General features: G+C 43.3%; 1 protein-coding gene across 6 annotated transcripts in view; it reads left to right on the top strand.

Annotated features, from left to right (window-relative positions):
• Positions 1-25,676, top strand: part of sbf1 (SET binding factor 1) — a 43,713-nt gene extending 18,037 nt beyond the window's left edge. The window contains exons 4-43 of one of the 6 annotated variants that reach the window (XM_028423126.1): positions 31-159; positions 314-424; positions 1,411-1,482; positions 3,575-3,604; positions 4,586-4,691; positions 4,951-5,083; positions 5,174-5,282; positions 6,765-6,878; positions 9,880-9,957; positions 10,779-10,892; positions 10,986-11,114; positions 11,554-11,652; positions 11,753-11,960; positions 12,198-12,310; positions 12,443-12,592; positions 12,744-12,812; positions 12,920-13,081; positions 13,234-13,496; positions 13,754-13,926; positions 14,009-14,082; positions 15,153-15,345; positions 15,445-15,572; positions 15,651-15,826; positions 17,401-17,537; positions 17,638-17,845; positions 17,931-18,127; positions 18,278-18,415; positions 18,510-18,605; positions 18,824-18,898; positions 19,348-19,520; positions 19,602-19,778; positions 19,870-19,971; positions 20,063-20,248; positions 20,791-20,917; positions 20,992-21,122; positions 21,198-21,542; positions 21,770-21,975; positions 22,118-22,205; positions 22,291-22,422; positions 22,720-25,676. In XM_028423126.1, the coding sequence (XP_028278927.1) occupies positions 31-159; positions 314-424; positions 1,411-1,482; positions 3,575-3,604; positions 4,586-4,691; positions 4,951-5,083; positions 5,174-5,282; positions 6,765-6,878; positions 9,880-9,957; positions 10,779-10,892; positions 10,986-11,114; positions 11,554-11,652; positions 11,753-11,960; positions 12,198-12,310; positions 12,443-12,592; positions 12,744-12,812; positions 12,920-13,081; positions 13,234-13,496; positions 13,754-13,926; positions 14,009-14,082; positions 15,153-15,345; positions 15,445-15,572; positions 15,651-15,826; positions 17,401-17,537; positions 17,638-17,845; positions 17,931-18,127; positions 18,278-18,415; positions 18,510-18,605; positions 18,824-18,898; positions 19,348-19,520; positions 19,602-19,778; positions 19,870-19,971; positions 20,063-20,248; positions 20,791-20,917; positions 20,992-21,122; positions 21,198-21,542; positions 21,770-21,975; positions 22,118-22,205; positions 22,291-22,422; positions 22,720-22,818 (5,550 nt within the window). In that variant the 3' untranslated portion in view covers positions 22,819-25,676. Of the gene's footprint in view, positions 1-30; positions 160-313; positions 425-1,410; positions 1,483-3,574; positions 3,605-4,585; positions 4,692-4,950; positions 5,084-5,173; positions 5,283-6,764; positions 6,879-9,879; positions 9,958-10,778; positions 10,893-10,985; positions 11,115-11,553; positions 11,653-11,752; positions 11,961-12,197; positions 12,311-12,442; positions 12,593-12,743; positions 12,813-12,919; positions 13,082-13,230; positions 13,497-13,753; positions 13,927-14,008; positions 14,083-15,152; positions 15,346-15,444; positions 15,573-15,650; positions 15,827-17,400; positions 17,538-17,637; positions 17,846-17,930; positions 18,128-18,277; positions 18,416-18,509; positions 18,606-18,823; positions 18,899-19,347; positions 19,521-19,601; positions 19,779-19,869; positions 19,972-20,062; positions 20,249-20,790; positions 20,918-20,991; positions 21,123-21,197; positions 21,543-21,769; positions 21,976-22,117; positions 22,206-22,290; positions 22,423-22,719 lie in introns of all 6 variants that reach the window. The other 5 variants (XM_028423118.1, XM_028423147.1, XM_028423136.1 and 2 more) reach the window with 5 other exon arrangements.

Raw genomic sequence — 25,676 nt, 5'->3', positions numbered from 1 at the left:
TGGTAATCTGTGCTCTTCCTGTCTGTTCAGCTACAGAAGGCTGAGTCCAGCGAGGCAGATGAGGCAGATGAGGAGCTGGCTGTCGTGCACTCAGCTAAGGTCTATGCCCCCAAGAGCCTGGTGTTGGTGTCCCGACTGGATTACACTGAGGTGTTCAGGGTATGAGACACACAACTTTTTTTGTAGTTAAAAGTACTTGACTTGTGTTGTTGGAACTAAAAGGGTATTATTAGTATTGCATAATTGTCAGCCATGCTCCATATCACTATGTTCCTTTGGTATATTTTTATGCTCCCTCTTCTTGTTTGAACAGAACTGCCTGGGTCTGATCTACACCGTCCATGTAGATGGCCTCACTGTCCCCTTGGAAACAGTGATCGGAAATCTACTCACGTGTATCATCCCCATTGCTGGAGGCTCCCAGGTATTACCAGTGGCTATTATTCTCCCTCTCACACTGACATGTAAACTGCAATATAAAGGTGTATTACACATACCATTACTGCACAGTTACTGCTACTTTTGCCACCATATGTCTTGCTCAGTGCTGCAGCTTATTCAGGCAGCAATTGTGTGTAGTAGCAGAGCTTGGCTCAGCCTGCTAGTTTAGCTCCTTGTTCAGCATGAGCAGCTAGTGAGGCATTTGTGTTAACTTGGTATAAAGATTTTAGCTGTTGTTGAAATCTTTCAACCTCGTTTCTATTTATGTCTACCGTATGCATGTAAATCAGAATATGATGTGCACACACTGAAGTGCTTTCCTGAACATTTGTTTGTGCAATACATAATCTATTGATGTCCATCTACAGAGATTCGTGTGGTCTAGAACGACTCAAGTCTTTTTCAGTATGGCTGATACATTTTTTAACATTTTAGTTACATTTTTTTAAGATTGTAGACACATGACTACCGTCATGAACAGTTACAGACCGGATAATCACATTTAGCGAGCAATGTTAGCTATGGAAAAATCCAAGAATTTTTTCATTTATAGCCTAATAAACAAAACAAACAGGTTTATATTTGCTCGCACGCTACAGCTTTTTTGACACATTTGTCCACTTGATAACACAACAAATTTGACTGACACACACCTGTCCTTGTGAACATGCACCTGTGGGTCAAATACGTGTTTTATTATATTTGGGCTTTTTTAAAACTTGGTTGTCATGACATTTTTGTTTTATATTTCTTTTCTGCTTTATCTCCCCTTTGATTATTTTGGAATACATATTTTGTTTTATTTCACATCCAGAAAATAGTGACTTGTCTCGCTTTTCCATGACATACTTACGATGCACAACAGTAGGAAATGTCTTATTTTCCCTCCCACTGTGGTTTCCAGGTGTTGTAACCATGTGTTGTCATTTCGTGTGCACCCTACTGTACAATGGTTCCTCTGTGTTACAGATAGATGTGTCCCCAGTTTGTAGTTTAGACAAAGTTCCTCAGGCCTGTGACTGGCTGCTGGCCTGTCTCCAGGTAAACTTTCCCTGTTCTGCAAGCTTCACCAATCAAATGGCAGCTCGATGTTATTGATTCTGTTAATCAAACAGACTGGCGTTGTGTTTGTTTTCCTTTGAGGAATGTGTTCTTTCTTGCAGTCATTTCAGATCATGTGTGATTGGTGGCGCCTCAGCTATTTTAGATCTGCCTTTTTGTGTATTTTGTGATCAGACCACTTCAGTGATCATATTAATCATTTCATGTCTTGGTTTTTTTTTCTCGTGTTTCTCAGCTTGGTTTTTTTCAAGTTGACAGTCTTAAATACACACACACAGACACACACACAAATTCAATCCTGTTGCTGTGCAGGTTGTGGTTCAGTTGCCTGGTGACCATATGGGAGAGCAGATGGCTTCCTACCAGGCAGTGCAGCCTCTGAATGAAAGAATCAGATCTAATCAGTATTAACACACATACTGACCCAAACAGCAAAGCTAATGCGCGGATCTTGTCACACACTGACACACATCTCAAAACACAAACACTCAACAGCATATAGGCTTAGGTCTTTATTTTGCCAATCATCTTGTACAACTAAATGTATTCCACTGAATTCTTCTGTTCCTGTGACTCAGGAGAAGGGCAGGCCTCTTAGAATGAATAACACACATTTACACACATTCTTGTAACTGTTTAATCACACTGGACCTCTGTCATTCTCTCTACATGTCTGTCATTACTGCAGACTGTTTGACATTTTATGTTGTTGTGGCAACACTGTCACACAGCTTTTGTCAGACCTTCAGCAACATTGGGGTTTTTTGTGTTTTTAGGCCATTATGTTAGCAGTTCACCAAACCTCTTTCATGCTACTTTCATAGCTATGTAACGTATCATATCATCCTTTGAGTTGCATTTCTCTGTTGCTGTTCAGCTGCAATTTACAACACTGCAGTTATTTGTCAGGGCAGTTTACACAGCCTGTTGGCCTGATGATGCGTTGGTAAGATACAAAGTAGAGCATAGGATGAACTTGTCTTTAGCAACACTGTCCTTTGTGTAGAAATAAGACAAATCAGAGCTTTATTCCAGCAGCTTTTCTGCACACTTGCGATTTACCTAACGAGTAACCTCTGACCTGTGTGTGTGTGTGCAGGCGCATGGTAGTGTCAGATTTCTCCACATAAGTGCAAGGCCTTTGTTTAACATGGCACAAAATCAAGTGTTCATCCATTAGAGACTGAGCTGTTACCGGAAGGCATAAAAATCTGTCTCCCTAAAATGAATTAATGTGATTCCAGAAACAGAGACTTCTGATATCTGTTTCTCGATAATGCCTGTCACCCTGCCAAGCTTTCTAACGGACTTGATTCAAATGAGCCATAAGGCATAACTGAGAGAAATGCCATTTCAAACTGAAAGTTGCACAAGCTGTTCCTTTGGAGGTCAGTGGCACTTTCTGTCAGCTGATCTCATGAGGAGACAAACATTTGTTCCTGTGGACTTTATCCATTTACTTTGGGGTATGTCAATGTGTTTCGAGGCTGGAAGGTTATTTCAGTGTAGGAGCTCTGTTGTTTCCAGTATCTGTTTTAGTACCTGTTAGGGTTTAAAACAGCCATATTCTGTGGTTTAGGTATTTTCAGTCAGAAATCTCTGTATTTGTTGCTGTAATTTCAAATCCATACAAGGAGTTGATACAGCAAATCAATTTCGCTCCTCTTCTGGGTCTTAATAGGGATTGTGTGTGTGCGTATGTGTGTTACTATGTATGTGCATGTTCCTACCACTACTGTTGTATATGACCAAAAACATACTGTCATTTGTATTATTATAGCTGTTATTATATTTTGATGATCTGCTGTTGCCAGCTTTATTTTGTTTTGCATGTGTGTCTCTCATATCTAATGTTGCTCTCATCCTGTATTTTGTTACACAGATGTCATTCTGCAGTTAATGTGTATGGTTATGTTTGTGCAGCTTATTTGTTTGCCATGCCAATACATGACTATCACACTGTTGTCAGGTTTAGGCACTCTGTGCCTGCATTCCTATTGTTTCTAACCTGTGTCTTATCCTGCGGTGTTTTGTGTATATGTGTGCGTTTGTCTGCCGGGTACTTGCGTAGCCGAACCAGGAGGAGAGAGAGGAGAGTTTGGTACGCCAGCCTGCCTTCATTTTCCTCTCACTACCAATCAGCTCCCAGCTTACTCTGCTTCCTTTTCTCCACCCATTTTCCTTGAGCCAATCCGTGCACACCTCTGATGACAGGGGGACTAATGAAAATGCCTCGATAGACTCAATATGTGACCAACAACTGATCATTTCAGTTTATTTTAGAAGAGCTGTAAATATATTCACCCTATATGCAAAAACCACGTACATATCTCCTCCTTACTGTCGGACACAGTTTTCGGAATAGCTGCTGGAACTGCAGTCAGAGTTCAACATACCTGATGAACAGATGTTGGGTCACACTATTGAACTGCTAACATCTCGCCTATGGCTGCTGACACTGTTGCTTCTCCTGTAGAGAGCATGAGATGTGCTGCACTTTTTTCCTGGTTAGCCTATACAGCCATATGAGGTAAATCTGAAATATGTGGTATGTAAAATCTGATATATGGTGTAGTTCCTAGTTGTGGTTATCCTATGCAGTCTAAAGCATCCATCCTTGTTATCCAAAACAAACACACAAATCAATATGTTAGAATTGTTAATTTTATCCCAGCACTCTGAGTGAATTAACCGAGTTTAGATTTCCACACTGGACTGCAGTGGAAAATTCACTGCGCATGACACCTGCTACATCTCAGCTTTCTGGATTTCTGTCTTCCATAACGGCTCTTTGATATGGTGTTGTTGGTAATGTTGTGCAGATAGGCCGTTGGCATGGTGTCCTGCAGAGCCTCATTCACATCCTGATCAGCTGGAATGGCTTGTGTTTTTATTTGTCATGTACCTGCTAAGCTTCTGGGACCTCCATCTCTGTGTCTCTGACTCACACTGCTCTCTGGACTTGCACACCAGTGATTAAACCATGCTGTCAACCCTGATTATCTGAGAAACGCCATTTGTTCTCTGGTTTTCTGGCTTTTTTTTTAATCCTCCTTGCCTCTTCTTCTCTTTCAATCTATAGAGAACCATAACATTAGGTGCTGGTGACCGGCAAGTTATCCAGACCCCCATCAATGACTCCCTGCCTGTCAGCGGCAGCAGCGTGGCCCAGCTCTTCAGACAGCTTGGTACAACATTTAAGCATTTTATTGTATCTACGCTCACCATTGTAATGCAGCACAGTTTTTTTATCAAGGGGTTACATTTTGCTGTAGTGGCAAGAATAAATTTAAAATTATATATTTAGGGTTTAAACCGATTGGATGTGAGCCTCCCTAGTGATCATAATCATGTTCATAGTAATGAATTATGAATTATATGAATTAAAACCAACCAACCAATCCTTGACAGTCACTAATGCCCTGTGCATCCTCTGCTCTCCTTCAGGTATAGCCAACGTGTTGTGTCTGTTCTGTGCTGCACTGACGGAACATAAGATCCTGTTCCTGTCGAGCAGCTACCAGCGACTAACAGATGCCTGCCGAGGACTGCTGGCGATCATGTTCCCTCTCAAATACAGGTTCGTTCCCACTCCCCAGTGTCTCTGCTGTCAATAAAGCTGAAAGCAGATGATGTTTTTAATATCTTGTCTAATTTTGTGTCTCTCCAGCTTCACCTACGTTCCCATTCTACCGGGAAAACTACTAGAGGTCTTGAGCACTCCCACCCCCTTCATCATTGGTGTCAATTCATTCTTCCGCTCAGAGACACAAGAACTGGTAGGGTTTTTTTTTAATATAAATTAATAGATATGAGGTAAAATACACATGACTGTTTTTAAAGAAAAACTGCATTCCTCCTGCATCAAGGAATTGATTTGGTGTTTAAATGTGTGCTGTGAACCTAATAAATGAAAAAAATCTGGATTTTTTTATCTGTACCTGGCCAAACACCTATAAAGTATATTGCCTGTCGTCCACCTGAAGCTTGTGACCATATATTTTTCTATTCTTTTTTTTAATTTTACTATCTGTTTACTGTAACTACAAAACTTTCTATCTGCTTTGCAGGCAGATGCTGTTTTATTTTTAGTGTTCAGGATTGGTAGTAATATTTCTTTTTATCTCCATCCTAAAAGCATTTTCAGAAACCTGTTTAAACAGTAAAACAATTATTGCTAGCTGTAATCCACCTCTCCATACTGGTGATGAAGGTTAAAGGAAGAAAAGGAGACCTTTCCTTTAGGTCTGCACCGTGGCCACAGGTATTGTTTGATTGGAGATGGTTGGCAGTGCTTTCTTAAAGTCCACCATGATGCTGCCTGAAGCAGCAGAAAAACAACTCACAGCCAGGTGGAGGACACAATGCCAGCTCCATATAATCTACTTAATCAACAATAAACAACCAGGCAGTGTCATTAAAAAGGCCACCACAGGCACACCTGCTGCTGGTTTCCAGCTGTGGGAAAGAAATATGATCCATGTGATGGAGTAGTAACTAGCTGAGGTAAAAGGCTTGTTCCATACTTTTATAACCTTACTCAGATGAACCCAGACAGACTTCTAAACAGACTTTCTGTTTAGAATATATACAAAACATATTATGTTAACACTATGGCTATTATAATGGTATTATTAGCAATGAAGGCACAGATCTGAGTTTTTACTAAGATGTTTAATGTAAACTCTTACTGACCCGTTTACCAACAGTTCATCGGTCCTTTATTAACTGGCCTCTGCTGTTAACCTCAACATTCTGTTACAATGTTCTTTACAAACTGTGCCAAGATACTGTTAAATGATACCAATAGTATGTGACAATAACCTGTGTCTCCTTGTGTTGATCAAAGACCATATAATAATATATATATAATATGCTGCTATCTTATTAAAGCCTGTTGAGATTGTAATGAACTCCTCCTTAGACATGTCCACTGTATTCCACTCTGCTTGCCACCCCGATAGAGCCATTATCTCTGCTTACAATGACATGCTGTGTTTTCCACAGCAGTTACACACCCAGAATTAATGTATGAGCAGTGGTCAGGGTCAGACGCTATCATCTGCAGTGAAATGTGAATGTGTGGTTTTAGTTGTTTGATGGTCAGCATGGTGTAATGAGCAGCTGTTGAGAGAGTGAGAGATGGCTTTATCTGTCTCTGCCATTGTCTTTCAGTTGCTCTAATCTGCTCTTAAATCACTCTGCTGTACTTCCTCATTAGTCCTAGTAGCAGAAGTGTGTTTACATGTGTGTGTTTTCAGTTGGATGTGATCATCGCTGACCTCGATGGAGGCACGGTTACTATCCCAGAATGCGTCCACATCTCCCTGCTACCTGAACCTCTCCAACAGCAGACCCAGACTGCACTCTCCATGGTAAGAGCTGCATAACACAGAGCGCTACTCAGTACTGGGAAATGTTATTAACATCTACATGGTCGTTTCTGCCAGCCAGTCGTGCTTTAGGGCAGAGATGCCAGGAGGCTCCTAGGGGTTTTTTCCTTCTGTGTGGAGCAGAAAGTCTTTTTTTATTTGCATTTTTTTTGTAGCGAGTAGTACGTTTTTTTCTCTCCAGCTCATATCAAGTGCTTTACTGCATCTTGCAGCTAAAGACAGTTCCAGCACCAGCCTATTCTGAGAAATGCTTTTTATCTGTTTGTGTAAACAAATGGTTTCTCCAGCTTCCTCATTTGCTTGTTCATATCTGCAGAATGGATTGAATTCTTTCCTGATTACCTTTGTTGGCACTGTTCACAGTTTCATAATGCTGTAAAACGCGGTATTTGTTGTTGCTCACTTTATTGAGTGGCAGGTGTGGATTTTAAGGGAAGAGTAGCAGGAAATAGCCCATACTTACGATCAATTTATTGGATATGTTATCAGTTGTTAGGATGTGTAATAAGGATTATACATCGTATCATAATAGGGAAAGTACCTTATGCGCACCTTATAGACATAGTGCAGCCACTTGCATAAATGTTTTTATAGAATTATATAGCAGTCATAATATTATTTTTCAGGAATCAGCTGTCTTTGATTAATTATTGTCAAGACCATTTGGAAAGCCAAATATCAGGTATACTTTGTATATCCACCACAATTCACAGGAGAATTCTGCCCTTTTAACAGCTGTACATGGATACAGATTTCATATAAGGCAATTACAAGCAGAAAATCACAAAATTCAAGATTAAATTAAATAAATTAATTCAATATAAACCCAGCTATTTTGGATTTTCACCCCTTGGTAAAAGTAGTAATCCGTTCCACCAAAGAGAAACTAATATAAGAACACAGTACAGTATTAAAAAAGAAACATCCAATCCAATATTACGATTTGTTACAGAACTATTGAACTGTTTTTCTGTTTTCACCTAGACAGCTACAATTATAAAATGCTGCCTAATTATAGCTATATTAATACATCATCATGTGATCTATCTAGTACCCACATGGAAAACAACCACAACATAAAAACACTTCTACCAGTATTCCTTTCCTGCTGACTCATGTTAGATGCAGAAAAGGGATAAGGTTAGTTGGGCTATGTTAAATTGTTGATTTGTATTTATCTTGATTGGCCAGTTGTGGGAAAATCCTTGTAATGTTGTAAATCCCTTCCTGGATAATCCAGTTGTTGTTGTGATTGCAGTGACGTAAACCTGGATGATTCATTTTATATGATTGTTGTTTCTGTATAAAAGTCAGTTTGTGGTAAAATTGACAGTTTCCCTCTGCTGCCTGCACAAGGATGGGTTTTTTCAGTCATCATGTCACTGTGGCAAAGGGGAGTGTGTGTTTGTTTTGGGTAAATTCAGACATGCCAAGTACTTTGTGTTTGGATGCTGCAGAGATCTGGAATTTTTAAATTTGACTGGATTTTCCCACAGTCCCTTACTTACTGCCTGTTTAATCGTGCAGTGTTTATAAACTGAATAGTTCTGTTTCAAAGAGTCTTTTATTAATTGAGTTTAGCGCCTTAGCTGCAGTTACATGCATGTTTAATACAAAATGTGCAGTGCCACTGAGATATGTGGTACTGCACAAATAATACATTTACGAGGACCTCAGACTTCTTCAGGTAACACAAAGTAGAGAAGAAAAGAAAGGAGAAAGGAGGTCACATGACTAAAAAGGGTATACATGAATAAATACCTGTGTGTGTGTGCTGAGGCCCATTTGTTAGCATGCGTATTTCGAATCATGCTGCAATGCTGATGTTTAAACACATTCTTTTTTATACATGCATGTTTTAAAATATGTCATGATACAGACTGTTATGGTGAGCAGATGTTGTAATCCAGTCACTAGGTGCTTCAGGCCACATTCAACATGGATTAATTTAAGTCTTCAGCATCTGCTTGGTAGCGTGAAGGTAGTGTTCTCTTACCTCTTATCACAAGAACATCATCTGCCCACAATAGTCTACACAACCTTGTGATGCGCTTCTTTTTTCTGCATTTAATTATGTTTTAAATTCCCTTGTTGTTTTCTTTATTCTGTGTAGATGTCCTTTGTCATATGTGTGACTGAATGCAACAAGAATGGTGTGTGTTTTAGACTGAAACCTGTGATTACTGAGGGTCACTTGTCGATGTTGTCCTATTCCAGTAATATCAGTAAATCAGCATCACATTTTGCAGGCTAAGAAGAAGACACCTGGGACCCTCTGACTTTGAGCCAAATGCCAAAGATGTCACAGCTCAATATAAATATATCCTCTAAAAAGTAATTTATTGTGAAATTGTCCCTCTTGTGTTGTATCACCGACTATTCTGTGTGACTTTTAACCTGGAGACAGCTCTGGACATTGCTATGCTTTGATCAAATAGAGATTTACTTTATTTTAGGCCTTTATCCTTAACAGCACAGTTTCAGAGTTCACAGTTTTAAAGGCTGGATAGAGTCACAAGCAGGCACATCCATGTGAGTCCAAACAGCTCACCTATCAGCCAGACTGGTCTCCCTCACTGTACTGAGGCATAATAGGAGACAAGTGGGAAGCTGGGAAACTGATCACAGCAGGGCTTTAGATGCTATGTTGCCCATTTGGAATGAATATCACAGACACGATGTTTAGACAGCAACTGTAAACAAGGGCTTAGCTGTATGTTTAGCTTCATACTATGACATTGAGACCCATAAGCTGCCACCATTGAAGGGTCTGTGTGACTGGGTCCTGTTGCTACTGCTGCTTTCTTCACACTAAGAAACACACATAAATTACATCAATTAGAAAAATTAAATTATAGCTATAATTACATCCATTTTTAAAGTAAGACTCTCCTAAGCACTCTGTGAAACTGGTGCAGCAGCACATCAGAAGCAAAGGAAGATGTGGGTTCTGTTGATTGATGGTGGCTTTGTGTTGTTGCAGGTTTTGGATCCAGAGCTGGAAGTTGCGGATCATGCCTTTCCCCCACAGTCAACACAACCCTCTGCACTCAAGATCCAGGCAAGAAAGACTGTTGAAATGATACTGTAAATCAGGGGTGTCCAAACTACGGCCCGTGGGCCAACTGCCCCTCTCTGGGGAATGTGCCGGAGTACTGGGGGCTCCAGGAGCACAGGGGAGTGGAGCGGAGCGGAGCGTACCTCTCCCTGTCCATCGAGTCCTGTCTGTTATAAACTGTGATGTTTTACTGGAGCAGCAGATCAGTCCCTTTGCTTGTTAACGTTCTCTGTTGTTAAACTGTCAGCTGTACAGTGAGACGCGGCACTTCTCTCAAAAAGACTCCGTCATTCAGTACTCATCTGTCGTAAGGCACGTCATCACGTTTTTACGTCTCGTTGCCATGCACTGCAAACCTGTGTAAACATTAAATTACCAGACCCTTTGAGATCAGCACTAAATGGCTCCCACCTCTTCTACCTGACATTTTACTGATGTCTGCTGCTCCTAAACCAGACCTGCCACATATGATCAGATCTCACCTTCACAGTAGAGTCAATAACTTGCCTGTTGCTCTGTTATCAGTTTCTGAAAGTTTTAAATTTATGCTGTAAATTCAGATAACATTTTCTGATCCGTTCATCTGAATGCTACGATGTTATTTTGTTTGCTGTGTAAGATATAACATATTACAAAACAGCATACACAGTTTTTATTGTTTAAAATAATGACATCGGGGACTGTTGGCCCTCGGAGAGTTTCGCATTATCGAATCTGGCCCTCCCCGAAAAAGTTTGGACACCCCTGCTGTAAATGTATAATGTTGTGATGTTTTTTGTTGTTTGGGTGGACCCAGTTCAACCTGATTACTGTGTGTGTTTCAGGATAAGGAGATCCGAGCGGTATTCTTGTGGCTGTTTGCTCGGCTCTTCCAGGGCTATCGCTGGTGTTTACATATCATCCGCATTCACCCAGAACCTGTGATCCGCTTCCATAAGGTACAGGAAGATACTGATATTTCCAAGTGTGTTAGCAGTGAGTATGAGCACATAAAAGGAAGCTGACAGATTAGAGCTAACGTGTTTCAACAGGCTGCCTTCCTGGGTCAGAGGGCGCTGACAGAAGACGACTTCCTCATGAAGGTGTTGGATGGCATGGCGTTTGCGGGCTTCGTGTCAGAGAGGGGGCCTCCCTACAGGGCCACTGACCTGTTTGATGAAGTGAGTTTTCAGCAAAATATGCACCATTTTCAAAGACTTTTTTTGAACGTTAAAACTTTCAGTGATGAAATACATGTGTACAATGCCACCTATTTTTTTAACCTTTGATACATTGAAGCCACTGAATGTTTATCAGGAGAACAGCATGACACTACAAATACAATGTAAATATATATCAATGCAGCAACTGACTGATTCATCCATCAGATGATTGAGAGAAAATGATTTCTGTTAAATGTGTCAAAAATGTTTGAGCAAAAATGTCTTACTAGAGTTTTCCAAACTTAAAAGGAAATATATTCAGATTGTTGATCAGCTAAAACACAGCTCTTAAATCTCTGTCTCTTAATATAGAACCCTTTTTATCCCTTTTTAGCATTTGTTGCTTAAATTTAAAGAAAGATGCTGAACAGCTGTCTTCTTTGACCTGTTTCCACAGCTGGTAGCCAATGAGGTTGAGCGGATACGACATGAGGAGGCCTGTCCACACAAAGTCATGAACCATGTCAAGGAGTTAGCAGAGCAGCTCTTCAAAAATGTATGTTCTCTGACAAATACAGTTTGTCAAGGATGAACCTCTCCTTACACTTTATGTGATGCTTTTACTTACTGTTTCCATTCTGTCTTCTTCAATCCAGGAGAACCCCTACCCCGCTGTGGCCATGCACAAAGTCCAGCGACCATCAGAAAATAGCCAGAACTCCACACAGAATCAGACGCCCTTCCCTGGTCTGGATGAGGTTGCAGTGCAGCTCTTTATAGATCATGCTGCTGCCAAACTCAAGACAGCACCTCCTGTGGTCAAGGCGGAACTCAAGGGCATGGTGCCGTCCGGGCCCCCACTGGGTGAGTTGTGGAATGGATTAAGAAAAAACAGAATTCAGCTGCTAATGTTGCCAGTTTTTAGGTCTCAAAATTGACACTTGGTAAAAGTTTGTTAAAGGACTGCTGGTGTGGGGTAGATCAGCACCTTAAACTTCCTGTGTGAAATCTGACAGACTGTTTCACAGCGTGCGTTTAATGAGGTTGAGTTCAGTGCTGTGTTGATGAATTAGTGTCTGAATTCTTTTTCTGTCTCCACAGGTGACATCGTGGACAGGAACGGAAGTGTAATGGCTAACAGTGCCCGTAGGCTAGAGGTGGTCAGGAACTGCATCACATACATCTTTGAGAACAAGATGCTGGAGGCTAAGAAGGTAAGAGAGATGCATCCTGGCATGACAGGGCAGTTTAGGAGTTTCCTGTCATCACTAAGTTTAGTTTCAACTCTAAAATATAGTCATTGTTTCCTGTGCTAAATGTGGTTGTGTTTTATTTCCTGTGTCTAGCTGATGCCGGCTGTGCTGCGGGCATTGAAGGGTCGGGCAGCTCGAGTTTGTTTGACCCAGGAGCTCAATCAACATGTTCTTCAGAATCGAGCCGTGCTGGATGACCAACAGTTTGACTACATTGTCCGCATGATGAACTGCACCTTACAGGTGAGCAGGCACATCCCGGAAATCCTCCATGTTTCAGACCCTGAAAAGAACACGTCACCAATTTGATGATGTCTTCTGTGACTTTCTAAAAAACACACTGGTCTAAAATTCATACATATTTTTTTTATTTTTAATTTATGTCTCTTTTCAGGACTGTTCACATATGGATGAACATGGCATTGCAGCTGCCCTCCTTCCTCTAGTCACGGCCTTCTGTAGAGTAAGTTTATAAGATTGCAGACAGCTCTTGCTTTCACACTTTAAGCTAACTGCATTTTTAATCAGATTTCTTTTTCATTAAAATCTCTCTGCCTCTTTGCCTGACAGAAACTAGGTGCAGGCATCACTCAGTTTGCCTACAGCTGTGTACAGGAGCACATGGTGTGGACCAACATGCAGTTCTGGGAGGCCATGTTCTACAGCGATGTCCAGAACCACATCAGAGCTCTGTACCTGGAGACGGATGATGAAGAGCAGCAGAACAACTCGGTGAGCACCCAAACTGCATTTACTGTGTTACCATCATTTATTCCTGGAAGTCCCTTTGAGTCTGAGTAGGTCTGGTCACCTACTGAGCTGACTTTTGCATTTATCTGAAGATATCCATCATTAAGGAGCATCCTTTGATTTCCTCTCAGGAGCACCAGGACGGTTCAGGTAGCAGACGGAAAATCAGCGCCCTGGAGCTGGCGTCAGAGCAGAGCCGGTTGTGGCCGACACTCAGCAAGGAGATGCAGACAGAGCGTGTGCAAAAGGAAGAGAGCACAGTTTTTAGCCAGGCCATTCACTATGCCAACAGGATGAGCTACTTGCTGCTGCCGCTGGACACCAGCAAGAACCGCCTGCTGAGGAGCTTTGGCCTTGTAGATGTGGACAGCGTCAGCAACAGCTATGTTACAAATAGGTGGGAGACTTGATACGATCCACTAAGTCTTTATGCTTGTGATATAATAATAATCAAAATAATATTTTCATCTACTGATACTGTAGCCACTGTAAAATGGTGTGCAAGAAGAAAAAGAGGAAACGATGTCATTGTGTTCTGGCTTCCTTTCACTGTTACATAGATACTAAGCTCAGATACTGCTTTGTGTTATAGTGTAGGATTTCTGAAGTTTAGAATTTTTAAACTTAATTGTTAAAAGTGTTTTTGTCTTGCAGTGTTGCAGGCAGCATGGCAGAAAGCTACGACACAGAGAGTGGCTTTGAAGATGCCGAGAGCTCAGATGTGGCTAACTCTGTGGTGCGCTTCATCAACCGCTTTGTAGACAAGGTGTGCAATGAGAGCGGCGTGACCAACGAGCACCTTAAGGCCCTCCACACCATGATACCAGGTAGAGATGACGTGTCACTGACAGGGGAGCATCACTCAACATGTCTTTGAAAATCCATAACACTCAGTTTTACTTTTTTCAGATATCGTTCAGATGCACATTGAGACGTTGGATGCTGTCCACAGGGAGAGTAAGAGGCTCCCTCCAATTCAAAAGGTAGCCAATTCCTATTTTTACATCCCACAGGAGAAATGCCATGCAGAACCCCAGCCAGCCAGCCCACCCACTCCCTTCTCCATCAATCCCTACAGCTCAGAATCACAGTATCAGGGCAGGTATGTCTGTCCATCAGACAGAGAAGTGTGTGACCTACAGCACGCAGGGGCAGTGCATGCTGGGTGAATGCTCTCCGTTGTGATGTAGTGTGGCCGCTGAGGGAAATAGAGCTCTGCCTGGCTCCCTGAGGTCCTGCAGCAGAGTGCCTTCAGAGTGAAGGGTGCAGTGTGTTGGAGAGGGACGATGCTGAGCATGATCAGAATCAGAATCAGAATCAGAATCGTGTTTATTGCCATGTAAGTGAAGGGGGTTCACATTACTAGGAATGATGTGACATGTTGTGATCAGGGTCTTCTAACAGTATCCTGTGACCCACAGATTTATGTCAGTTTAGCTTGTGAAAATGTTATTGTGGCCTGAGCACATAACATAATTTACTGCTGCTGTGGCTCCTGTAGTTCATTTCCTTTAGAGGAAACCATGCTGTGTGACTGTAGCTGTAATGAAACAGGTGACCAAACATGACATTTATTTCCTATCAGAGACAGGGTTCATTGTCAAGCTCTCTAAGCCTCAGTGGGAGAACAGGAAGTGTCTGAGTGTTCATTATTGAGTATGTCCCATAATCACAGTGTGTCCTCAGCGAATCCTTAGATACAAATCCTTCTGTTTTTTAGGAATATAAAATTAACTCATCTCATCACATAAACACATCCAAGTGAATATTATTATATTTCTTTCTGTGTATTTATCTTCTAGTTTGTAACATCATCTCTGCCAAGATCCCACCAAGCCAACCCAACTGATATGTGTGTTGTGCAACATCGAATTATTTCATTATTAACCTCTAAATTTGTAAAGTCCCCCAACAGTTCAGGTCACTGAGTAAAACCAGCATGGTCCTGAAAGCATGATGTTGAACATGCCTGTTGTCTTCTCACATAGACACTTTTAAATGCTTGATTATTCTGCTCACCAGTTCTCTTTCCGCTCTTTCTGTCTCCATGCAGCCCAAGCTGCTGAGGCCAACTCTGCTGCCCGGTGAGGAGTTTGTGATGGACGGCATGCGAGTCCACCTGATTCCTGATGGCCGCGAGGAGGCCACAGGGCTGATGGGAGGCCCTCCGCTACTGCCCGCTGAGGGCGCCATCTTCCTCACCACCTACCGCCTCATCTTCAAAGGAACACCCACCGACCCATTGGGTGAAAGATCACACACACCAACAAATGCAAATCCTGTAGGGTTTGTTTTTGTTTTATATGCCTGGTGAACTCATCACCGTGTGTGTTTTTCTCCTGCAGTGGGTGAACAGATAGTGACTCGCTCCTTCCCCATCGCCTCCCTGACAAAAGAGAAGAGAATCTCAGTCACGTTAACCATGGACCAGTTTGTTCAAGAGGGGCTCCAGCTACGGTCCTGCACCTTCCAGGTACTTTCTATATTACAGACAGCGTCTCTCTGTGAAGTGTAAACTTGAACTCACAGATGTCTTTCTATCCGTCTATAGCTGATGAAGATTGCTTTTGACGAGGAAGTTGCGTCAGATCTGGCTGAGGTTTTTAGGAAGCATGTGCACAAGCTGCGTTATCCTCAGCACGTCCAGGGCACATTCGCCTTCACTGTGGGTCAATGCAGCAAGATGGTGGTGGAGCACAAGACAAAAGACAAGAACCAGTCTCTCAAGTAAGAGAACATCAATGCAAAAAGCAGTGATTAAAGTTTAGCTATGTATATTTCAAGTCTATGACAGGCTCTTGTATCACTCATAACCACTGACATGTTTGTCATAAGCACAGTAAACACTGTGCGATTTTGGGCTGTCGCGGACAAAAGACGAGCATCGTAGGAGAATCGTGGAGATATCTTTGGTCGTGGCTCTAAATCGGTGGCCTTACGTCGCACTGTGAGGCAGGTTCCACGATGGCCGCTGTCAGCGTCTTGCGACCAAAGACAAGCTAAGATAAAATTCTAGCGGTGTCAGAAATTTAGGATGACTGACTCACAGTGTGACAGCTGCCAAGACCTGTCCCACCGCATCCACGTCTTCCTCCTCCTCGCATGTTGACGTATGATGCAACCTGTGATCGCCTGCGTTTCAGTAAATGGTCATCGTACACGTCTGCACGCATCAAGCTTGACGTCGTACCAGAGTTTATTAGATTCATGTCGTGTAGTGTATCATGCAATGGCCTTATAAGATCGCTAAAAAATCGTGTAGAAAGGCCATAAACCAAGTCACACAGGCAATGCTTCACATGTCCATTTCCTGCAGCACTAATTTCTGCCCTGCTAACTAAACTTATTTAGTTTTACAACTTAGGCTAAAGAATTTTCACCCCATATTTAATTAGGCTGTAACTTGTAACAACCACCAACCAGTTTTCTGTTTTCCCATTAGCAGTGTGGGAAAATATGTTGCGCACTAAAAGAACTTTACCTGCATCAGTGGCTGCATCTCAAGAACAGATCTGAATCTGGAGTCTTTCATTCCAAAGCACTGCATGTAAGGTTGTGCATGTTTACACCTGTATTGTCTCTCTTGCATGCACAAAACAGTGCATAAAATACAAGTGTGAAAACATACTCCAGGGAGTGAGGGCAAAGCAGCTTCTATTCCAACTGTGTGCCATTTCCTTTTGTTATCATCTGGTAGAGTCCCTTTTTGAATCTGAAATCTTACAACAGCATAAGAGTTAATAATTGTCCTGCACATTTTCCTGCAGTCTCAAATGTTAGTTAAGTCAAACCATCTTGTGCTTTTCAATGTCCTTTCTGTCATTTTTACCTACCTTATTTAAAGTCTTAGCAGTCTGACCAAACACACACACACTTTCCCCCTATTCTTTGTAGAGAATGAATGGGGCATGAAAGAAACCGTTGAATAATTCATCAGTGGAAAATGTTGCAGCTGTTTAATCGGCTCTTTTGTTTCCATATCTGCCTTCTGTGTGTGTGTGTGCACAGTAAAAAGACATGTTCTGACACTGGTCCTGCAGTATGCTGAACAACCAGCAATGCACAATTCATAGCTGTGGATGAACCAGGGAGACAGTCACTGTCATTGTCAGCAGGAGCTGCTTCAGAACTAAACACATAGTTGTACACTAACAGAGCCAACAGGAAGTGAGATGTTAAGTCACTGTGAATGGAACATGCTGATGAGCACTATGGTGCATTTTCATTGAACTGGTGACTTTGATGAAGTAGACAGGCAACACTGGGTGACAAAGGATGCAACACTTTCTTCTCTCATCCAGGACACTTTCCAAAAACCTGGTGAAGAGTGCCAAGAGAACCATCGGCCGGCAGTATGTGACCAGAAAAAAGTATTCTCCCCCCACCTGGGAGAACAGGAGCAGCTTCCAGTCAGAGCTAGATGAGGATGAAATCTCAGGTGTGGTGGAAATAAACTGTAAATTAAATAGAATGAAAAACACGCGAATCCATGTTGGCTCTGGAAACTATACTCTGAGCTCTTTTTTTTGTCCCAACAGTCTCAGAGGAAGTGGACCAGAGCACCCTCACCCTCTCCTCCACCATCCGCTCATCAGACAGGCAGACCATGAGCAATGTTGTAGAGCGAGCTTGTTGTCGTGACTACCAGCGTCTGGGTCTGGGCACGCTCAGTAACAGCTTGACACGATCTAAGAATGAGCCCTTCAGGATTTCGACTGTGAACCGAATGTACACCGTCTGCAGGAGGTGTGAGACCACAGGAAGACAACACACAGACAAACACTGGAGAATCTGTGTATGTAAACATTGTGTGTTTATGTGTGTGTCACAGTTACCCCGGCCTGCTGATCGTCCCGCAAAGCATCCCTGACTCGACCATCCAGAGAATCTCTCGCTGCTACCGGCAGAACCGCTTCCCTGTTGTGTGCTGGAGGAATTCGCGGACGAAGGCTGTTCTCCTGCGCTCTGCAGGTCTTCACGCTAAGGGGGTGGTGGGCTTTTTCAAGTCCCCCAATGCTCCTACTGCAGGTGTGTGATGCTGCATCTATGTGTTGTTGGTTGTGCTGTCTGACCAGTTCTTCATTTTTTGAAGAATACAGTGTAGAGAATACCGAATACAGTAAATGATCAGAACCAGAAGATAAAGTTTTGTTCCTGTGCTTCCTCCTTATGGTGCAGTGCCCTCCCAGGCAGACTCCACCAGCCTGGAGCAGGAGAAATACCTGCAGGCTATCATCAGCTCCATGCCTTCTTACAGTGAGAACAGCGGCAGAAACACACTGAGTGGCTTCACGTCCACACATATGAGCACCTCCGGTGGGTGGACTATCATGCACAGACAGAAGAATGTCATTGATAGCTGAGGTTGTGGGAACACTGAGCTTATTTGTTATGTTTGTTCTGTCCTTAGACTCATCAGATAAGCTGAGACAGCCTAAGATTGGAGCTCTGATGAAGCAGGTGATGGGAAGCAAGGAGGATGTTCCTGGAACCTTCAGCAGAGGAGGTGAGATATAGCCACAGGTTTACTAGAGTCTTTTGCAGACCAGGTGTCAAGCCAAATGTGTGAACTCTGTTTTCCATCTGAAGTTTGTTACTGAAACTGGAACTGGAAGAGGAGGAGGATGAATATCTCATGTTTAGGATCTGTGTGTGTGTGAGTGAAACCATCTTCTACTGTGTAGCACTGTTGGTTAACAGGCCATCTTTGTCATTTGACCTCAGCTCTGGGTCAAAGGGCGAAAGTCATCTCCCTCTCTCAGCCCAAAGTGTCTGGCAAGGCCAGGAACCCTCCTAGAGGTACAGTAGGCCTCGCCCCTCCCCCTGCCTCCGCTCCTCTTTAACCAATCAGATCTCTTTAACAGTAGTGTCCGTGTGTCTGGTATCATCACTGGTACTTCACTGTCTCTGCGGACTAATGGACTGTTGTTATTGCTTGTGTTTTTCAGCATCTGCATGCTGCTGCTGCAGCTCTGCTGTCTGACGTCCTGTTTGTTGTTTCCTGTTTGATTCTCTTCTTTGCTGAATGTAAACACCAATCAGATAGATAGCAGATATGTGTGGCAAACTAGGCCGGGTAGTGTTCAGACATTTCTACCTGGTTGAACAGCATGGCTGTCAGTGCATCTATTGATGACACACATTAAAGAGTTCTTTAATGGCTGATGGCTTCTTCATGAGGTTGGCTGATTCGCTTTTTATGTTATGATACATTTAAAGACTCTAATTTGTATGCATGTGTGTTGCAGGTAAGTGGGGCAGTATTCGAGGTAGTGGGCGTCTGAGTGCCTACAACCCAGACGTGGGGACGCGTCTGGCTGGGAAAGAGTCTCCGCAGCCCAATGGGGGGCCGAGCGAGGCGTTGTTCCTCCGCCAGCAGAGGGCATACCTCTACATCATTGGGGACAAGGCGCAGCTCAAGGTGACTGAGGACACGAACCAGAGCTAGTTTAGTTACTGTGATCTACTTTTAACTAAACACTGAAAGGCTGTGTTGTTTCAGGGCGGAAAGCAGGATGCCTTCCAGCATTGGGAGGTGGTTCCCATTGAGGTGTGTGACGTGCGGCAGGTGAAGAACAGCTTCAAGAAGCTGATGAAGGCCTGCGTGCCAAGCTCTCCAACCTCTGATCCCAACATGAGCTTCCTGCGCTGCCTGGAGGAGTCAGAGTGGATGGCCCTGGTCAGTACAGTGCTATTTTATTGTTGTGCTGTAGTATGTGTATTGTATGTGTATTGTGTATGTATATATGAGTGAATCTGTGTGTGTACAGCTGCACAGGGTGCTGCAGGTGTCAGTGCTGGTTGTGGAACTCCTGGATACAGGCTCGTCAGTCATGGTCAGCCTGGAGGATGGCTGGGACGTCACTACACAGGTCTGACTGATAACCGCAACCATCTGCTGAATCTACACCTACACTACGGCTTCAGCTGTTTAATTTAATTGGATGCTCTGTGTGTCTGCAGGTGGTTTCCCTGGTGCAGCTGCTGTCTGATCCCTACTACAGAACTTTTGATGGTTTCAGGCTGCTGGTGGAGAAGGAGTGGCTGTCGTTCGGTCACAGGTTCAGCCACCGCGGAGCGCAGACACTGGGCAGCCAGAGCAGTGGCTTTACCCCTGTTTTCCTGCAGTTCCTCGACTGCGTGCACCAGGTGGGTCTACTGCACTTCGGTTTACAGACATTTATCAGACCCGCCGTGTGAGCGGCACATTATCAGAGTAGCAGATCATCTGTCGTTAGGAGGGCTTAGAGATCACTGTAGTAGTGCATTCAAAACATGGGCAAGGTCCCCCTAATCCGACATTTGAGCAGGAAGGTCTGCAGGTCTTCCTCTCTCTATATGTATGGTATACTGAGATGTTGTTGTCCGTCAGACACTACATCTAGTTGTGGGCTGTGTTTTATCACATGCAGCCTTAAGGAGTTCTGACGCTGCCGTGTGACACATCAGAGCTTTTATAACAGAGGATGGTGTTGTGCTCCCAGCTGCTTGATAGGCTGTTAGATACTGTGCAGCAGGACTGTGGCTGCATTCTGCCTGTATTAGATATAAGACAGAAGACAGAGACGTCCCTTGGCAGACTGGAGTGTTGTGGTTACAGGATACATTTATGCAAGCAGAGTAGGAGACTGTAACCAGACATGGTTTCCTTTCTCATGGCTCACTGTGTTTCTCTGTGCCTCCACCCTCAGATCCACCTCCAGTTCCCCATGGAGTTTGAATTCAGTCAGTACTATCTGAAGTTCTTGGCCTACCATTACGTCTCCAACCGCTTCCGCACCTTCCTGTTGGACTCGGACTATGAGCGCATCGAGCTGGGTAATCAGAGTGTATTGTAGTGAACAGATGATGGTTGTTGTTAGGTGTCACTGATGAAGCCTCTGTATGTGCAGGAGTGCTATATGAAGAGAAAGGCGAGAGGAAAAGTCCTCAGGTATGCAAATCTGTGTGGGATTACATCGACAGGCTCAACAAGAAAACACCCATCTTCTTCAACTACATGTACTCTCCAGAAGACGAGGAGGTGAGAGCACAGGCTGACTGCACTAGTTGGAAGATGAGAGACACTGAGATATTTAAATGAACCTCTGTGTTCCAGGTGTTGAGGCCGTACACCTTCATCTCTAACCTGAAGGTGTGGGAATACTACATGGAGGAGACTCTGTCAGAGGGGCCCTCCTACGACTGGGAGCTGAGGGGCCGGCAAGAGCGCATGGCAGAGGAGACGGCAGAGAAACCTGACACCAGCGGGCCCAAATCGCAGCGTCACATTGTGTGGCCATGCTACGACAGCTTGAGTAAGGCGGTGCCTGACGCCATCACCAAGCTGCTGCAGGACCTGCAGAGTCTTGAGGCGGAGCTTGGACAGACGTCAGAGAAATGGAAGGACACCTGGGACAAAATCAAGACCACCCAGAGGACAGAGACTAAACTGGAGAGCAAGGTGAGACAGTACAGTCTGAACAGTTTAAAGCGAAGCCTAACCTGACATGTCTGATAGACTTAGAGTCAACAAAGGTGAACCATCGCATCATCATGCAAAATCCAGCAGAAAACGCACTGTTGTGATGTCATGTGGTGATCAAGTAGAAAGTAGCCAAATATTTAAAGGTGTCAGCTCCCTCCTCTGTGGAAACTTACCCACGGGTTTCCGTCTGCCCCTCCTTGCAGCTGTCTTTCTCCAACTCCTTGCTGATGTCGTCCAACCTGAGCCACCAGCGCCGTTCTCAGGGCGTTTACCTGCAGGAGAGCGGTGTGGGACCCTCCATTAATCTGGCGCTAGACTGCGAGGCCAGCGCCACCTCCACACCCGTCGCCGGTCGGACCAGCACCAGCACACTCTACAGTCAGTTCCAGAGCACGGAGAGCGAGAACAGGTCTGTACCTGACGCTGAAAAGAGACACGGTCTCAGGAGACTTGGAATGTTTTAATAACACACACTGGTCCCAGCTCTCAAACACCATTGTGTTTTAAGACAAGCTTGGCTCTTCACTTGTGTTCTGGTCTCCTCCCATCAGGAGCTTTGAAGGCATTCTCTACAAGAAAGGAGCCTTGTTGAAACCATGGAAACCACGGTGGTTTGTGCTGGATAAGACCAAACATCAGGTGAGTGAATTGAGACATCCGCAATTTTTTTAGATTAACCCTTCGTGGTGTGATCGGTTTGTGTTTAACTCTGCCTCACCACCAGTTGAGATACTACGAGAGCCGAAAGGACAAGGAGTGTAAAGGAGTGATCGAGCTGGCTGAGGTGGAGTCTGTGACAGCAGGAACGCCTGCAATGGGAGCACCGAAGAACATCGAGGACAAAGCATTCTTTGATGTGAGTCAACCTACACTTCTTGAGGCAGAAACAGGAAGCTAAAGTGTAACACGTGTACATTGATTTACCAACAGAATGTTACATTACAGCATCTAACTGGCTACTTTTATTAGAGAAGCTTAGAAGGTGATTGTAGTGCATTGTAGCACCAATTCAAAAAAAAGGTATTTACCAATTCAACCCATAGATACTTTTTTTTTACATTTATATATTTCATTCAATAACAGCTGTTCTTTGTCTGCATTTGTTTCTGCCTGTGGCTTCAGTTGAGTGAACGTCTTTTCTCTGCTCTTTCAGCTCAAGACGACCAAACGAGTGTATAACTTCTGTGCCCAGGACAGCCTGAACGCACAGCTGTGGATGGACAGTGTTCAGAGCTGCCTGTCAGATGCCTAGAGGGGAGGCAGGACTCTTAACAGGAGCAGTGCGGCAGCACCTGACGGACAAATCTGCCGGCCAATCCCAGTGGAACAGGGAGGAGAAGGGGCCTTTTACCACTTAAGCTCTGTTCTGTTGGCTAGTGTTGAACTAATAACCTTGTGTCACAACGTTTCAGTGTTTTTGTTATAAAAAAGGAGAAAGGAAAAAAAAAACTACAGGAGAACCACTCGCTGTTGTAGCTGCAGCCTCTCACCACTATGTGTGCTGGCTGTCTGCGTGCACACAGTCAATGCATATAAAAGCATGTTGTTGCATTCCCGTGAGGCGTCTTGCAGCAGCTTGGACCAGCATGAAGAGCCTTCCAGACCCTCCACCTGTACACCACCGCCCGCTCTCCCTCCTACTAACCCTGCTGCTCTTTAAAACACTTTGGGGAGGAATGACGGAGGAGCTGCAGTCATTACACCGCTCCAGAAAAGGAATGAAAACTGGTGTGTTGACGGACCAAAAACAGACGCTGTCTTTGCCTCTCACTGCCTGACGTTCGCCCACTCACAGTAGATTTAGAGGAAGTTCTAGAGGAAGTGAAGTGTGTGCTGCGGTTGCAGGGGGCGGAGCTCCTTAACGGTTCATGAAGGATTTCCTTTTTTTTTTTTTTTTTTTTTTTTTTTTTAAACCAAAATCTCAAGTTTGTACCAGACAGAGTAGCAAGACATACTGTGAAAGCAATGAGTCAGTCGTAGAGATCAAACCTGGAGAGCCAATGGGAGAATCAGGTGTTGAGTGTCAGTGAACTTTTCACTGAGAGTGTTTACAAAGTAGACAAAAAAACTTCCCCTCACTAAGCTGAACCCGCTCTGCTTAACAATCACTATTAACATTCAGATTTTTTAAGGGATGCTGAAGGAAAAAGGAGGGATTTACTTAGTCTTAACCTGCAGAAGGAGATCTGGAAGGTGAGCGATTGAGAGGAGGAATACTAATGAACAGTGATATTATGGGGATGTTGTCTGACGTACAGTTCTGAGAGACAGACACACAGCAGTCAACGAGCGTTGGAAACAGGATGTTTGTTAAATGAACTTCTGGTATTTTATGACCTAGGTTTTATTCTCATGTGCACTTGGAGGATATTTTTTCAAATGCTTGTCCAACCAGAGAATTAGCATAATAATTAGCTGGTTTAGCCAAGTGCAAGCTAGCATGTTACCAGATCATTACCAGTCTACCAATGTAGACCTGTACACAGGGTGTATGTGTATATGAACAGATGGCTAGTTTTGTTAGCCACCTGTTCATATGAAAGTACCACAAACTGCAGTTCATGTAGTGACCACTTGAGGCTGGCTCAAAGAGCAACTCAGTCACCATAGACCTCCATGTTAAAACATGCTGACAGCCTGGTACAAACAACAGGTTTAGTCTCAGTCTTATGACAATATGACACATGCATCTTTAATGGCCTGGCCATTTAAGGTTATGTGTGATTACTTCTGTTTGGACTGGGACAAGTTTTTGAAAGGACTGACCGTCCTGTACATCATACATCCATCTGAAACTGTTACCAAGCTGAGAAAAACAGTATTAAAAATTCTTCTTAGCTCATCTTTGTATAGTAATCGATCAATTAGCACATTGAGAACCTTTTAATCTTTGAGTGTTTGTGAACTTTTAAAATTACTGGAGTTTGTGTGATTTTGGATGGTGGACGTGTTTACAGAACACTTTAGCCATGAGAATAAGACTAAGGTTGATAAGTACTATCATGTCTCTAATGCTGGGACAGTGAGAGTAAGCCACATGACTGTGAGCGCTGGTCACATATCTACACAGTTCCATCACATCCACTTCCACCCAGCGTCTTAGACGGACTCACCGCGCCCATCTCAGGTGCAGTCTTAGCTTTCGGTGAACAGTATGTTTAGCTGGAAGGTTTCAAACATCAAGTCCCCTGTTGTAATATCAGTGCCCCTCAACACAGACTCATCAACACACACCTTGCTATGTAAAATATGGTTCTACTGCTGTCTTTGAACATAAAATTTGAAATTGTAGATTTTTTGTGTGTCTAATAACTTCTTTGTATATACTACTCCAGATTTGTATGTAACGTTTATGGTAGTAATTTATTTAACTTGTCTCCTCAGTAAAGAAAATTCCTCAAGCACCACTTTATTTTTAAATTAGGAATTCAATGTGCCATTTGTTTATTTCTATATTAATGTGACTAATGCTTTTTTTTTCTTTTTGGAAAGTGTAAACCCTCAATGTTTTTATTTTTTTTTTTTGTAAACACGGTTGTCCTTACTCAACACAAAGCGAGCGTAAATGGTGTGTTAGTGGCAGTGGAAGCCTCCGGGCTGCTTTTTAAAAGGTTGGCTGGATTTTACTGTGTTGCTCACCCACAGTGGTTGGATGGTCTGGATGTAGATTACAGTCCAAATAAATGTTCTGCAGACTAGCTTAGCATGCTTTCTTTGGGTCCATGAAAGTGAATCATTGCTGTGTTGCCTTTTAGAGACAGAAAGACTGCTGGACCAACACGACTAATGAGTACATTATAATCACACATGGTGGTTTAATTTTTCTGGTAACCTTGTGCATCCTAAAATAAAACCCTCCCTGAAGAACAGATGGACCCAAGTGTTTAGACTGCAGTCTACATTCAGTCAGGCCCAGCTCACCGTTTCACTCTAGTTTACTCATCTCTGTGGTAACTCTCTACATCAGCTACATTAACCACAAGAATATGACATAATCCTTTTATTTATTTGTTCTTTTTTATTAGAGATGACCTCCTGAGCCGGTTATGTTGTCATTCATGTCAGTATAGTTTATAGAATCCAAATAAAAACTGTGGGTTTAAACGTTAA

The sequence above is a fragment of the Parambassis ranga genome, chromosome 2, assembly GCF_900634625.1.
Source record: "Parambassis ranga chromosome 2, fParRan2.1, whole genome shotgun sequence".
NCBI classification, from domain to species: Eukaryota; Metazoa; Chordata; class Actinopteri; family Ambassidae; genus Parambassis; species Parambassis ranga.
The sequence above is the reverse complement of the archived record's forward strand: the minus strand, read 5'-3'. Positions and strand labels throughout refer to the sequence as shown.